At 43.7% G+C, this 15,613-nt stretch overlaps 1 protein-coding gene across 3 annotated transcripts in view; it reads right to left on the bottom strand.

Moving 5' to 3' along the window:
• The window catches only part of MICU1 (mitochondrial calcium uptake 1), a 95,686-nt gene that overhangs the window by 69,944 nt on the left and 10,129 nt on the right, over positions 1-15,613 (bottom strand). For all 3 annotated transcript variants that reach the window (XM_010296389.1, XM_010296390.1, XM_010296391.1), the window contains exons 2-3: positions 10,772-10,955; positions 3,633-3,795 (exon numbers count right to left, since the gene is read on the bottom strand). In XM_010296389.1, coding sequence (XP_010294691.1) covers positions 3,633-3,795; positions 10,772-10,955 — 347 coding nt within the window. The remainder of the gene's footprint in view (positions 1-3,632; positions 3,796-10,771; positions 10,956-15,613) is intronic.

Genomic DNA, 15,613 nt, shown 5'->3' with positions numbered 1-15,613 from the left:
AAGCCTTTTTTACTTCTTTTAAGCTTTATTGCAAAGACTAAAAAAACCTGGTACTGGCTGGCTAAGTCACAGCTCTTTCTTAGCCCAGGTTGCTCCAAAATACTCACTTTTCCCAGGAAAACGATCAATGCAGAATGGACCCAGAGAAACTTGGGAAGTGGAGGGAACTTGGAGACTAGGAAAGAATGGAGGACTGGGCAGGCCACCACCAAGCAGGTCCAAACACTTGGACACTTTCATGCAGCCCCACAGCTACGTAGGACTACAGAGAACCTGGCAGCAACGACCTGCAAGTTATCAGGCATGGTTACGGCTCCCATCGAGTGTCATGGCTTCATACACCTTCATCAAAAGCCCATGCTGCGTCTGCAGACGTGCAACATCTAAAACGGGGTTTTTGCAAACCCTTACCCTTCCCACTGGAGACAGAGGTGTAGTATTTTCAGCTGGTTTTGGGCTGGGGTACCAAGCAAGTGCCAGGTATGAAGCAACCATTCCGGCTCATCCAGCCTTGGAGCCAAGCAACCTCTCAGCTACCAGAGAAGGTGGGAGGAAAAAAAACAGCACAGGACTGCAGGGAGCAGATATCACTGCCCACGCTTCTGCTGGCACCTGGACTTTCTAGATAGTATATAAAGATTTTTTATTTTTTTTTTTTTTAAAGCAGCTTCCAAGTTTAATGCCATTCTTTGGCTTATTCTGACAGGCACTTTCAAGCTCAGCGAGAATGTGTCACACCTTAAGCAATCTTGTCTACTTGGGAAAGCTACAGCAGAAAGTTTTACTGAACTATTAAGAGAAAGCAATCTACAGGAGCTAATGAATTGGCATTCATTTTCCCCAAGCTAGGAAAATGCAGTCTAGAATTCAGTTGATGCTTTATTGACAATAAATCAAACTTTCCCCTATGTAATCCATAAAAATGAACCAGGCATAAGATACCTCGCAGTACAAAAGCAGTTTAAAAATAAGTACAACAGGGACTTGGATAGGGACTCATTACTCCTTATCACTTACATTCCACAGTATTTTCTCTCCATAAAATAGCAGACATATTAACAAGAAATTACTTGCTGAAATTATGACCAGCAGCTTGAGCATTCAGAGCATTCCCTGCCCTGCTCGTGTCTCATGCTGCTTACGCAGGACTCTCTTAATTTACAGGACCAGAAGACGATTGCTTCGCAGCACAAACCCATCGACAAATACCACTCATAGGAAACCTCGGGGTCAGCAGGACTGCAGACAGTCATCCATAATTCCGTTCAAGCACTAATCTACCTAGCTAGTACGATTACAGTGGGCTACGTCACTACCTGAAGGAGATTTCCAAGGAGTGCTCCAGGCTACGTCACTACCCGAAGGAGGGCCCTGGGATGAAGGCAGGATGCTCCAGCCCCGGCGGAGGGCACACCCGAGTCGTGACTAAGGGAGAAAGCTGCCTCGGCATTTCCCTACTAATCTATAATCTCGATTATCCTATGAGTCAAAAGTACCAAACGGATGTAAAGTACGGAAATAAAGCGGCCAGCAGGTAGCAGTCTTCGTCTTGAACTTCTGGTTTTAAAATCAGACTTTTTTTTTTTTTTTACTACCAGCTTTTAAAACATTTGGGAACAAGTTTATGGCTGCTTTGACTTTACTGGAGCATTAAGTGTTTTACTCTTCTACTGTTCATTATGTATTAAAAAAACATTACCGTGATTGTCATGATGTACAGCATTCATAAGGAACAACCATCCCTGTGGCAGTTTCGTCTAGAAGCAAGTCCACCATGGTAATGGTCCTCAAGACAGATTTTCAAACCAACAAGATATAAGATGCCACGCTCCTGCTTTGCCTGCTGACGGGCAGTCAAATCTTGATTTCCATCTCATTCCACTTTCCTAGAGCACCTCTAAGTATCACTACAGCAATTTTCTTCCCTTTTAGGCTGCTTTGTGTCACTGACTGGCAGCATTTGCAGGCGCTTAAAGGCACGACAGGCTTCACAGGACATTTAAGCAGCTCACCTAGCCAGGATAATAACAGTTACAGTGGAAAGTTAGTGGCTAAGACTGATAAATTATTACCCGTTAGTCACCTTCGCTTGTCCCCAAAGTAGGTGTTTTCTGAGCACTCTTCCACCTATTTTCTATGCACACCTTAAAGTGCACCAAGCACATATATTGCATGGAAGAAGTAAGAAAGAAGCACGTCTTGAAATTAAATATAGGTGGCTCCATTTCTAAGCTCACTGACAAAAACGTTCCTTGCATGGGGAGACTTGCACTCAACCAGGTGCTACTGCTTTTCAAATTACCAATTCAAGGAGCTTTAGATAGACAAGATGGTAACACAATTTCAGCATCTACGAACATTACCTTCTGTTTAATTGCTCAGACTATTTCTTCACTGAAAATGGAACCATGTAATTCATATGAAAACTACATTTGCAGGACTTGAAGAAAACCTAAATTTCAATTCACCAACATGCTTTTAACATGCCAGGATTCTTTTTTCTTCCCTCCTGCACACACTTCGCATTGTTGTTTTCTAAGCACAAGCATACATATGGTATTTATTTAGGAGCTGTCAGGTAAGATATCAAAACATGTTGTACGTCATTTGTATGTACGAATTATGTACCCAGTTTGTACATAAACTCCGCTCTCAAAAAGTTAACATTTGGGGGATGAGGTTCTTCATCAATGCCTGTAACAGGGGAGAGGAGCTTTTATCTGACAAAAGCTTCTTTCATTCTTTGAGATACACTGTGGAAGACCAAGAAACCTGATTTCCCACGTCTCACCCAAAACACAAATCTCCAAAGCAGAAGGCAGGCAAAAATCCTCCTGCCACCCCACAAAAACCAACCTCTTACCAAATGCTCAGGACAAAGCTTTCCGCACCAGGAAAAAACAGCATCTGTTCTCCTGCCTGTTGCCTGCCAAACTCCCAGAGGTACCACAGCTGACATGCTTCCCTGCAATCCCCATGGAATTTGAAGCCAGAGGCAAGTCCCACCCTGGCCAGCAGCATCACAGCTCAGCCAAGCACACAGAGCTGACTGGACCCATTTATTGTGAAGGTTTTCCTTTTTAAAGTATCTTCCTTTTGAAGGTTTATGAACAGTTCTTAAACAGTTTCCGTTGAAGGCAATCTTTCACTAATAAATATACAAGAAAGTCATCTCACCTGCTCTTCAAGGTCTCATACCAGCAAGATGTAATACGCTGCAGTAGCACTTCAGGCAAGGTGGAAGGGGTTAGGCTAATTTTGGGTCTGGAGCATGAAGGAGGAATAGATAGCTTCAGGAGGTGCTTTCTAGCCCTAGCCATCCCAGATTCAAAGCTCCCAAGAAGCGTACCCCAATTGACACTTCTGAACCTGAACGATCACCGTTATTTGCGCTGGTGCAAACACCACTTATGTTGTTTTGGGTTTTTTTTTTTTGACTGTGGCAGCACCCTCAGAGAGCAAGCCCCATTTTGTGCCGTACCTCTCAACATAATGAGACGGACAATACCCGACAATGTAACTGTTTGATGGGAAATTTAAAGATCAGGTAAGCAGAAACAGGAGAGTTTATTCCCCTTCGCTGTATTCATTTCTCCAGTTACTATACACACACACACACACGCATCACTCACTTTCTGGTTGTTTTTCATTAGGTGTTATCGATCTCACAAAATCCTGCGGTGTCATAAAAACCTCCGATTCACCGTGTTCGTTTATGACTTTCAAAGTGGCGAAGTATCTGAAGATTTTGTCCGGCGTGGAGTAGGCTCTGATCCTGTTCTCGTATTCCATTACCTGGAAATGCAATTTAACCAGCATTAGATGTGCATGGTTCCTCATCCAGCACCTGCATTAGCCGCCACCCTTAGTCCTGCGAAGGTTTTGCCACGTGACAACAAAGTTGTGTGCAGCAACACAACACTGGAAAGAAAAAATGCCAAAAGGGTCAAAATCCCTCCTATCCTCAGCCTTTGAACTACCAGGAAAATTGGAAGTATTAGCTCCTGATGTCCCAGGATTAAGAACAAACACAATGAGTCTTTACTGCTGATAACTTTTGACTCTTTATGATGACAGAAAAAACAAATTAACAGAATCCCTGAAGGCGCTTTTAAACGTGAACATAAAAAACCCACTAGTATCACATCTGTGAATCGAAAGCAGATCAGCATTTAACCACAGTGTTGAAGGGTCTGATTTATGATTAATAAATGAAGTAAAAGAAAAGTCTGGGAGAGTTGGGAGAGACCTTTACTTTCAAGCTGAGTCTTGGAAAAAATTACTTGGAGCCGCAGCTGGTTGCTCAGTCACCCAGCCTCATTTTTTCCTCTTTCCTATCACTTGGGCAAAATTCTGCAGAAACATTCTCCACTCAGTCCTCTTCTCCCCACCACTCTGCCGTTTGCTCACTCTGCCAGTAGCAATTATTTTGTACCTAGAACTGTTTTCCCCAAAACACAGCTGGAACTAATCAAAGAGAACAGAAAGCTTTTACAAACAAAATCACAACATAAGGCCACAAGGGAGAAAAAAAGCACAAAGACCTACACTTCATTATGTATTAGAACAGAAAACTTTCCTTCTTAGTTCAGCTTTTCGTTCCTGCATCATATGCCATGTTTAACAGTCCATAATGTACTTGAAACCTTCAGCACTTCTGGCCAAGAGCCACAGGACAGAAGAAAAAGCCCAACACCACCAATCTGCTGGAAGAGTACAGGCAAGATCAAGGGTACTGCCAAGGCAGCTGTAGATCATTTATGGCTTTGGTGGCTTTGGTCCCATTTCAGCCTTGTCCTTTAACTCGAACAACTTCCCCACCCTGATATTTATCAGAAAGACAACACCCTCTCTAATTTTTCATATTTCTAGGATAAAACAAGCCAAAGACTTTTAATCCTTCAAGCCAGGCCTGGGTAAAGTAGCTAGGGGAGAGCAAAGCCTTTATCCTCTACAGTTGTTCCAGCTCAGCTCTCCAGCAAACATGGCTGAAGATGACACTATCTATAATGACAATATCTAAAGCATTCTCACCACTCTTTTTAGCATCACCATAGCTTTTTCATAATTCAAAAATGTCCTTGCATAACCACTACAACCAGGTCCCTCTTTCCTGCAGCCACCTGCACAGAAGAAAACTTTTGTCCCTAGTCCCTTTTGCTACTAGCCTTTGCACCTAGAATCAACGAATTTAATCCCATTTTTATTGCCTCAGTCCACAAGGTCTCCCAAGCATAAGGGCACTGGATTGAAAGCAGTTGTTTTATTGCTAAATTACAAGTCTATCAGTAATTTAGTACTGCAGTAAACAACAACACACACTTTCCCAGCTCTTTGCAGCTGCAAAGCTGGATGCGCCTTTGTCTACAGCTCCCACATGGCCAGCAGTAACTCATTATGCCAAAGTGATCTTCTGACTTGTGATTGCAGACCCGTATCTCACTCCTTCCTGTAGCATGACCTGATCTCATTATGAATAACACCTCACCCAACTTGATCCGCCAAAACTGGAGTTAAGTATTTTTACCTTCAAGTAAGACAACTAAAACCAACTACAGTATCAAGCCCAGGACTGGAGCCAGGAACAGACACCACAGGCTGCAAACAACAGCTCCCTCCATCCATGACACCCTTGCAACAACAGCCTGCCTTCTAGCTGAAACACTTGGCTGCCTGACTTTACATTACTCCCGATTTTCCAAGACGGTGGAATAATTTCTTACAAGGCACTATGAAATGCTTTCCTTCATCCCAGCTAGGTAAGTTACACCTCTTTTACTCAACGACTCCACTGCTGCACCGGAGACATGAGTCTTGACATTTCTGCCAGTAAAACCATGTTTCATTTTACCCTGTTTGACTTCACATCTGCAATGGATCTTTCCACTATATCTGTTTTAAGATCTTGCCAGGACACTACTGACAGGCCTGCTGCTGTCAGGTGCTTTTCTTCTCATTTTTGGAGCATGGGCATTGCCATTGTTCTTCGCCTGACATCTTTACCGAGACTCTTCCTTACCAGTCCAGCAACTTACTGCCAGCTCTTTCTTATCCCAAGCTCGCGGTAATCCTCAAGGCCCCTGCTTTATTGATGTTACAGAGTCTACATGCTGCTTCGACTTTGGGCACAGCCATTTTCCAGCACCTCATTCAGATCCACACTGCACCCTCAAGTCCATCACGATCATCACTTGCAATAGAAGCAAGACATCCAGTTACTATGTGGCCCTTTCCTCAATCATTTGCCATCCCGTCTTCTGTCCACACCTACTGCAAAATAAAAAGCTTCCCCAGCTGTCTGCCAGGCACTCAGGAAGATGCAATTTTAAATACACAGCTGTAGAGCAGGGAGGGTCAGTCTGTAACTCCGAAGCCATGTATGGCTCCCAAAGCAATGTGGCATGGCTCACAAAACGAGACAGGCTAAAAAAGGTCTCATGTCTCAACGTGCAGCACAACTGCACGCAGGTCTGCGAACCTAGAGGTTTGTCCCCATGCAGTCTGTGGTTTCATGAGCAAGGAAGTGGTTTAGGGCTTCCCCTCCTCCAACAAAAGCAGCTGAATGCCCTTGCAAAAACAGGACCTAAGTGTGCAGCAGGTGGAGAGCTGACAGGATCATTTTGCTTTAGGTCTCAGAGCAGCAGACAGCAAAGTGGGAAATGAAGGATTTTTCATGACCATCAGCTTCTGATGCAAACTGTTGCACATCTGAAGAGAGCTGAGCTGACCTACCATCTCCATGAAAGCACAGAGCAGCATCTCTAAGTCCACTGCAGTTTAAGAATGGGTGTTACTTGTTAAGCGATTTGACTTTCAGATCATAGAATAGTTTGGGTTGGAAGGGACCTTTTAAAGGCCATCTAGTCCAAGCCCCCTGCCGTGAGCAGGGGCATCTTCAACTAGAGCAGAGTGCTCAGAGCCTCATCCAACCTGACCTGGGATGTTTCCAGGGATGGGGCATCTACCACCTCTCTGGGCAACCTGTGACGGTGAACATTTGGATGGGAATGTGATTATGTACAGCTACTCAAAGTTTCATGGGAAGGTACTGTTAGTTTTAATTTGCAACCTTCTGAGTTCCAGCAAGTAGTTGTGACATAAACCTCCAATTTTCAGGACAAATACATTCCTAAAAAATTATGAGGAACAACAGTCATGAATAACTCATAATCTAGACCAAAAAAGTAGAATCTAAAATGCCTGTTTAGTATGTCACAGGCTGTTTTCATCACAACCGCAATCACACTTCTTCCTCAAACTTCCCTCTGAGAAGTGAGCAAATGCAGCAACACTTACTCCCTTTTGCCTGCAGCTGAACTCACAATTACCTCATTTTCGCTACCATGATCTAATCAGCTGGCAAAAACTAACAAATATTCTACAACCCATCCCTCTGACTTCAAGACTGGATTGAATACAAAGCCAGGTCAAGAAGGGAACAGCCGAGACCCTGCAAATGGGTACAACTCACTTAATTAAGACTGGGTGCTAAACTTGAAGTGGGCCATAATATGGGTGCCCTGATCTTGCTATACAAATGTGGAGGTAAAAAGCACACGTGTATGTATGCGGGTGTACACATCACCATTCGTGAGGTTTATTTTATACTACTTCTAAACAATCTGGACATAAAATCACCCCAGACAAGTCCCTTCTCCCACCACCTCTTGCCTTTGAAATACTCCAAAATACTTTCCTGGCAACGCGTGCACCCAGGCGCCTGCCTTCCCCTCGTACGCACAAGTCCTCAATGCTGCCAAAAATTCTCATCCTGCCTCCAGAACTGCTGCCTCATGTCACCAGGGGCCTCCAGAAAGATATTATGGGACCAAAGGGAAAAGTCGCTTTTTTGCATTTATTAGTAGAGTATGTACTGGAGGAGAAAGATGAGCAAGTAATCAGCATTGCTCTACAAGAGCAAAGCTGCTGCTGAGACAGTCGATGTTTATGCTAAGCCTCAAGTTAAAAGGAAAAAAATTAAAACCCATGCAGACATAAAAATAAAGCTCTAAATTAACTTCTCAGTACACTTCCAGAGCATCACTGGGGCCTCCCTGACCATGCAACAGTGCACACATTTTACCAGGGTAAATTAATTCAGATTTGTTTTCCTTGGTTTCCTACTGTAATGCACACCAAAATGAAGTCTCAGCATCACTAACACTCCCAAGGTAGCAGACCTGCAGGAACCAGCAAACACTGCAAGCAGATCTTGAAGTCCTAATGCTGCATGCAAACTCTTTCAGCAAATTAATCAACACGTCAGCCCACCCACATCATGTATTACCGCTCCTTAGCCTTCCACCTAAAAAAAGCACTCAATTTTTTCCTTTTCTGCCTATACCTATACATTGCATAGGCTGCAAAACAACATGTGCCCAGGAACCAGCCACACATGATCCCAGCACCAGCCCCAGCAGATGCCGAGTAATTTATATTTCGACTTCCTCTTCACTGAATCACTACCCAAAATAGCAATGTCATGCCTAATTTATTATTTCACCACTAATCATCAACTTCATTAAAAGCAACATTGGGATAACAAACAAGTGTTAAACGCTTTCAATTAACCTTAATTTTTTCTCAAGGAAAACCCCACACTATTTTCAATTAATTATGGGAAGCACTGGAAATGGGTTTTACTGTGGATTTTGTTGTTTGGTTTTGGTTTGGGCTTTTTTTTTGTGTGTTTGTTTTAAACACTTAAAAGAGTCAGGAATTGCCTAGGTGCTACAGAACTGATTAGGGGAGCAGCACATCCTGGGAGCAGCCCTGATTTCAAGTGCAGAGCTGAGGCACACCTTCCTCTGTCATCTGAGCTGGAAATGTTCAAACATACCTCCCGAGATGAATCACTAGGGCAATTGCTGATCAAACACCAAGCCCACAACGGATCCACTCAAACATAACACTGAGTCCAGCACCTGGGAGACTACTGTTTAGATCCTGCAATAAACAAAGCAAAAGCAACAGCAGCATTCGGGTCAGAGAAAGTTCTTAAGGCTGGAGAGAAAAGGGCTTATGTTGGCAAAAAGATTGTGAGGTCTGTTTTAAACAGTGTTCTCCTTGCTGAAACTGCTGCTCCTGAGTCAAGCACTGTAGGAGAAAGGAAAGCTGTGGATGGAGAAAGGATCCAGGTTGCATGTCATTCCCATCTGACCTCTTCGGTACTCTCCACGCCTGGCTAGCATCTTATTTGGCAAGTGTGGCCACATTCCTCCCTGCTAGTATGGGAAGGAAAGAGCTGTTCAACGTAGGCACGTCTCCTAACAACTGGCTTAAGAGCCCGTGCCTGCAAACAAACATTCCCTGGCTTCCCTAGCCAGAAGCAACCAGCCACATAAGACAAAAAAATAAAAATCGTTACACTCACTGTATCAACAAATGCATTTATTTACTCTTTGCAACCTGCGTCCATCTGCTGACACTGGAAAAAATAACCCGCTTTTCTTGAGTGGTACTGGCAAGAGTCGAAGTTTTGCTGAAGCTGTCAGCGTAGCTGACACCCAGTTGCCAAGAAAATTAGCTCAAGCCAAAACCCCATATTCCTGGACAATTCTGAACACCTCAACGTAGCATCTTACAAGATCACTTCACTGAGCTGCCACCAGCATGTCACAACAGGGAAAGTGTGGAGTCCCAAATACCACGAGACACTTGAAATTTCAAGTTGTATAATCTCCTCTAACCAAGAACAGAACATGATTCAGCAACTTCAAACAAAACAGCTCTATTTTTTATGAAAAGCTGTTAAGCCATTATATACGACCATCCACAATTTAACATCTGAGATGCAGCCTCCAGGATACAGACTTACAATAATTATCAGAAGCAAATCATACAGAAAGGAATTGTGAAGAGCATATACTCCTGTTCTCCTCTTTGGCACTGTAAAGATACTAAATCAAACACAGCCCAATAAAAACGACATCCAGACAGGTTTAAAAATACTGCTGCCTGCCGAGTCTCAGTTACAGGACTCTCCATCAGACCAAATTATACATCTTGTAATAGTGGTGGTTACAGATACTACCAAACCAGTTGTCAGACAGTTCTGAGGAGCCCAAACCTCTCAGGATGGCCCAACAGTGAAGGCAGGTCCTAAGCTGACAATAGAGTTCATTACCCAAGCTTTCCTCCTCTTGAAAGTGTGTCTGATATGAAAATTAAATAGGCTTATCATCAAGAGAGAGACATGACTAACCATGATCAGGGAGTGGGACTGTACTTCAGCAACTACGTTTACATGGAATAATTAAAGGAAAAATTAAAGTACGCCTTTCCTATAACCCTCCTTTCCACACTCATCCTTTACTTCCTATATACACCACCCATTTGCCTGTGAACACATACAAATGGGTGGACTCACATGGAGACACATGCTGGATGCTCCAGATAGTTTGAAAGCTTTTGCACTGATTCCCCACTTTGCATCCACCATCCTAACAGCCATCAAGGCAGGAGCCTTGCTTTCTCAGCGAGCCATTTCTCAGACATCCAACCAGAGACAGGAGAAGACGCCTCCACTTAGAGGATCAGCGTACTGCGTTTTCCAGATAAGCAGGTTTCAACCTAAAGAAACTCAAGGTAGCATGCCAAGAAAGTAGGTTCCCAAAAGAGTAAGGTCCTTAGACAATAAAGACAAGTACAGAGCAAAAGCCGGACTCCATGCACATGCTGTAGCACAATCTAAATGAACTATTCTGCAAGTTTTCCCCCTTCTTCCGTTGCAGTGCAACAGCTGCAGGTGTAACACTGCCAAGTTTGGTACCTTACGGTCCCTGAACCCAGAACGCTTCTTCTTCTTGCCTTCTGGCTGAGCCTCCTCGTCGCCCGACGCAACGGCCTTTCTACCCTCAGTGCCGCTGCTCTCCTCCTCCTCCTCGTGCTTCGCCTTCTCACTTGGCTCTGTCCTTGGATCGTGTTTTACGGAGGACGAGTCTTCTGCATAGGGCCTGTACAAGGGGAAAAACACCAGTTTAGGATATTATTGAGGGGGTGCTAATGCTATAAAGATGGCCCTGCAAGGCTGTCCCTGAATGAAACACTTGAACATTACAGTTCGGTGTGGCAGATTGCAGAGCAAAAGCAAAGATGTGATCAGTCTGCTTGGAATATTGTGTGCTTTCCCCTGCTGTGATCAAATTTCCACACCCCTCTACTCCAAAACTCAAACTAATAGTCACAGTAAGTTTTCCCAGTTCAAGAATGCCGGAGCAAATCACTCTGTGAATTACCATACCCCCTCCCAAAAATTAAACATGCATGTAAGATTGGGAAGGGCATACCTTACCTCCTCTGGCTCTAAATTCCACCCCACTCCTCCCCAAAAAGATTTATATGAAGTGATAGATACGTGTTTTTCCATCAGCACTGCAGGGTTCAGAAAAAATAGCCTCTTTTGTTTCAGCACAACTGATTTACTTGCTATCTCCAGCCTGTGACAGGCTATTTTCTTTCCCTCTTTTACCAATGACTCTTCTAACCTCCATTGCTACAGGATTTGTGACAACAACAACGGGAGCTGTTTATCCTCAAGCTGGAAATACAACTCTGGCAGAGCAAAGGACCCCAGTCCCTTGCTGTTCAAACACAAAGATCTTCAGCGACCCTGTTCGTAGAACAAGACTCAACACCCAAAATTGCTCAGTCTAAACTGTGAGCAACTCACAGAATTGCAACTGGCAATAGGGTGGTTAAATAAACAGCAGGATAAGTCCATAAGCCAAACAATGCTATGGCTTTGCAAGTAAAGCCGTTTATAACCAGACAGAACTCAGACCACATTAACATCAGTGAAATTGTAATCTAAGTATACGTTAACATGTCACAAGCAACAAAGCGAACGGTTTGATGAAATTATTTCTCTTTCTAAAGGACTCAAACAGTTCAGGCAAGCATCCTGGCCTGCCTGTAACTCCAGCAAAGCCGCCTCTATTTTGCACTCCTGGTGATTTATTTTGGACTAATCACAGGGTATGGGGCTCACACACAGTTACGTGCTGCTCATTAGCCAGTGCCTTCAGATGAAGGCTGGTACTTTGGTACTCTATGAACACAGTCATTTACAGCTGCATGACTTGATTCAGGAAAGGCTGCCTTGGGAGAAAAACAGAAACAAACCAAGATTTTTTGAAGTCTCACAAGCTCTAAGCAAAAGGCTACACTTATTTCATCCTACCAGTTTCCTGGAAAACACAGATGTGGTATGTAAAATTAACAGAGAAGAGTCTGTGCCTCTCTCCCCAGCAATACACAGCTCTGCAGCAATCTCAGTGCACCGTCTTCCAAGAAGAAGAAATGAGGATAGGTGCTCTTACAATTAATTTAAATGCTGCCAAAATAAAAGACTACTCGCTCCTTACCAACATCCAGTAATTCATTAAAAGTCACAGTACAGGATAGATGAGGAAAGGCTAACTCAAGTCCTTCCACAGTACTGGTGGGAAGCAAAAACTTTTATTTTTCTAGAATGAACTCCCAAAGAGCATACTTAAGAATACAGTGAATCATGACGAACGCAAATTAACTTCTGTTCATACTGTAACAACTATGTCAGCAAAGTACCGAAAGCACTCGACAAGCCACCACCAGGTTCCCAGCATTGCTTTGAAACACGGTAACCACAGCACTACAGCCAGGTTAAAGCAGTTACAGAGGTTTCCAGTCCACATTGGCACAGAACACAACTCCACTGCAAAAGGACTTGATTTAATAAAGGGTGAAGAGCAGTACTAACCAAGCCTTTTCAGGCAAAATGGAGTCAAAATGCCAGCCTTTCCTTTCTGAAAAGGTCCTGAAGCTTTATTTGCCAATATATTTTCCCAAGTCTTAGAGCAAAGCACCGTCTTTAAGACTTTCGCTGATCCAAACTCCGTTCAAATTGAACAGCAGCTTGGTGATGTGGAGAGACCAGGTAAGAAGTGTCTGCATGCCACATTGAGGACAAACTTGTTAGCAGGGTCTGTTGCGATAGGACAAGGGGTAATGGTTTTAAACTAAGAGGGCAGATTTAGACTAGATAGAAGGAAGAAATTTTTCACGACAAGGATGGTGAAACCTTGGCCCAGGTTGCCCAGAGAGGTGGTAGATGCCCCATCCCTGGGAACATTCAAGGTCAGGTTGAACAGGGCTCTGAACACAGTAATCTAATTGAAGATGTCCCTGCTCATTGCAGGGGGGTTGGACTAGATGGCCTTCGAAGGACCCTTCCCACCCAAACGATCCTGTGATTCTATGTTGCTTTAGGAACACATATTAATTATACTCTCACATACTGAACCATCTTCCTTGTTTCAGAGACTGGATCCAAAACTGGGTCCATCATGAGCATCTTAAGATGGGGACATTATCTCCCCAAAAGAGCCAGGCAGCTGATCTGTCTCTTGGAGCATGAAGCCCATTCTGGCACCTCTCCTGAAGCCTTTCCTTAAAGTTTAATCAGCACTGGCACATCCTTGCAGAGCTGTGGTTTTGGCTGATACGCAGTTTGCTAGAATAAGCTGTCGCCAGCTGAGGCTACAGCAGCAGCACTGACAAGGAAAGCCCTTGTGTAGGCAGGGCACCAGTCTTAAACGGCTCCAAGAGAATCTCTTGGGAAAAGGTCCTGGGGACAGAAAAGCAGTAGAAAATTGATTGCTTATCCACACAACGGAGCTGTTCTGTATGAGATGTGACAGAGAATAGCTGTATCAGTGAAGATTTGCTCCTGTAATGCTTGACTGACAGCTGGCAAACCAGGGAAGGGGTAGATGAAATTCAAAACCAAACATTTTCAGCAAATCCTACACATTCCTTCAATCCATCATGCTGTCAAGCCAGTTGGTTACAGTGATACAGATGTAGGCTGTTTGAATACAGTCAGCTTTTCCCCCCATCTAGTTTATCCAGTTATTTAACTCTGCTCTACAGTTAGATCACCTTACCAGCATACAAGCAAAATGAGCTATGAGAACAAAAGCAGAACTTGTAGTCTACTTCCCAAGCAAGATTTTAAAAAGTACCTGCTATTCCTCACATCCACGCCACGGTCCAAACTACTCACCGAATTAACCATTGAAGGATTCGCTCTCTATAGACACCTACTACTCTACGTGTTTTACATCCTGCACAAACATCCTCTGTTAACATTCCTGGCTTCCAACATCCACAACTTCCATACTGTGCTCACATAAAGGAGTCTTTCAATGCAGATGTCACAGTATGGCTGGAAAAAACCCATAGCTCCAGAAATATCCACCCTGCTGGACTGCCATCAGCAAGTCAAGACTCTTCACCTCCTTTTTTAATGAGACTGACTTTCCAGGTGTAACCTTGCTGTCAGTTCCCCCTGTCCAAAGTTGGCGTGCCAGCTCTACAGGCAGCAATGGCATGCCTGTTGCTACAGCTTCTGCACAAAAGGGAAACTAAAATACAAAGACTCTCTTCACAGTGTGCCAAGACTTGCTGCCAGTCTCTCTCCGTAAAGCGTACCTGCCCTGGATCCTAGCTGCCGTGCTTCAACTCTCCTAGTCTCTTCATGTTTTTCCTCCTAGGGAACCAAATTTAAGGCAAGGACAGTATTTCCTACCTACCCAGTTCTCTCTTCTTTTAATCCTTGGAGGAAGAGAACAAGCAAGTTTAAGATTAGGTTCACTATCACCAAAGGAAACCGCCTAGCTACCACAGAAGACTACTCAATGCTAAATTCTCACTGAGCAAATCATTCTTTGAGAAAGCCAAATGCATGCAGTGATAGGACATATATCCACGAAGGCTCCTGGGACTCGCACCAGCCATTGGCCCAACACTCCACAGTTGCAGGTCTTCCAATTAGAGAAATCACAATCCCTCACTTCAAAGTATTTTTCTTCTTTAGGTGAGAGATGTGGAACGGTGTTCTAAAATAACAAAGCTTTGTGCCAGCGATAACAGAGCTCAGTTACTCTAATCCTGAAGGTAGTAGAAAAGTACTTAGCTATCAGATGCTATTTAATCTCAGAAGGAAATGTAGGAGATCTAACAAGAAGTTGGGTGCACAGGAGTCAGCAAAGATCTTGCCACCAAACAAGAAGCAGGAGAGAGGAATTGTGCCCGAGATGTGTTCTTCAGTTGAACAGAGTTACCATTCTCCCTTCATATAAACATCTGGAGACATCAAAGTGACGTTGACAAGCCACTTAAAACTTCAGGCTTTCATATTGAAATGCAAAAGCTTGGACACAACATCCATAAAAACAGGCAACCTTCAGGTACTTTAAGTGAGCAGCTCTGCCTCATCCTCAGCTCAACCATATTCAGCAACTAAATTAGTTAGCTGAAACTTTAACAACAAATTAACCAGAAATGATGAAGATCCACAGCACAATCTTTCAGGATGTCACCCCACTCACAGGACTTGTTCCTACTCTGTTTCCTTCCTCATCTTTCATGGTACTTGACACTGACGTAAATTAGCACTGTGAATTTGTGGCAAGAACTGCAATGAACATACCAAAATTAAGACAGATTCCAGATACAAACGTGAACAATTAGATGGAGGAGACAGCTCTGCATACCAGCCACAGCCTAAAACAGGTTCAAGAGCATAAGGAGACAGCAACTGAGTCCGTGAGATGTGTATGTCCTTCCGCCG

This window comes from Phaethon lepturus, unplaced genomic scaffold, assembly GCF_000687285.1.
Source record: "Phaethon lepturus isolate BGI_N335 unplaced genomic scaffold, ASM68728v1 scaffold19851, whole genome shotgun sequence".
Lineage (NCBI taxonomy): Eukaryota > Metazoa > Chordata > Aves > Phaethontiformes > Phaethontidae > Phaethon > Phaethon lepturus.
Note: the sequence above shows the minus strand (reverse complement) of the source record. Positions and strands in the feature narration are given on the sequence as shown.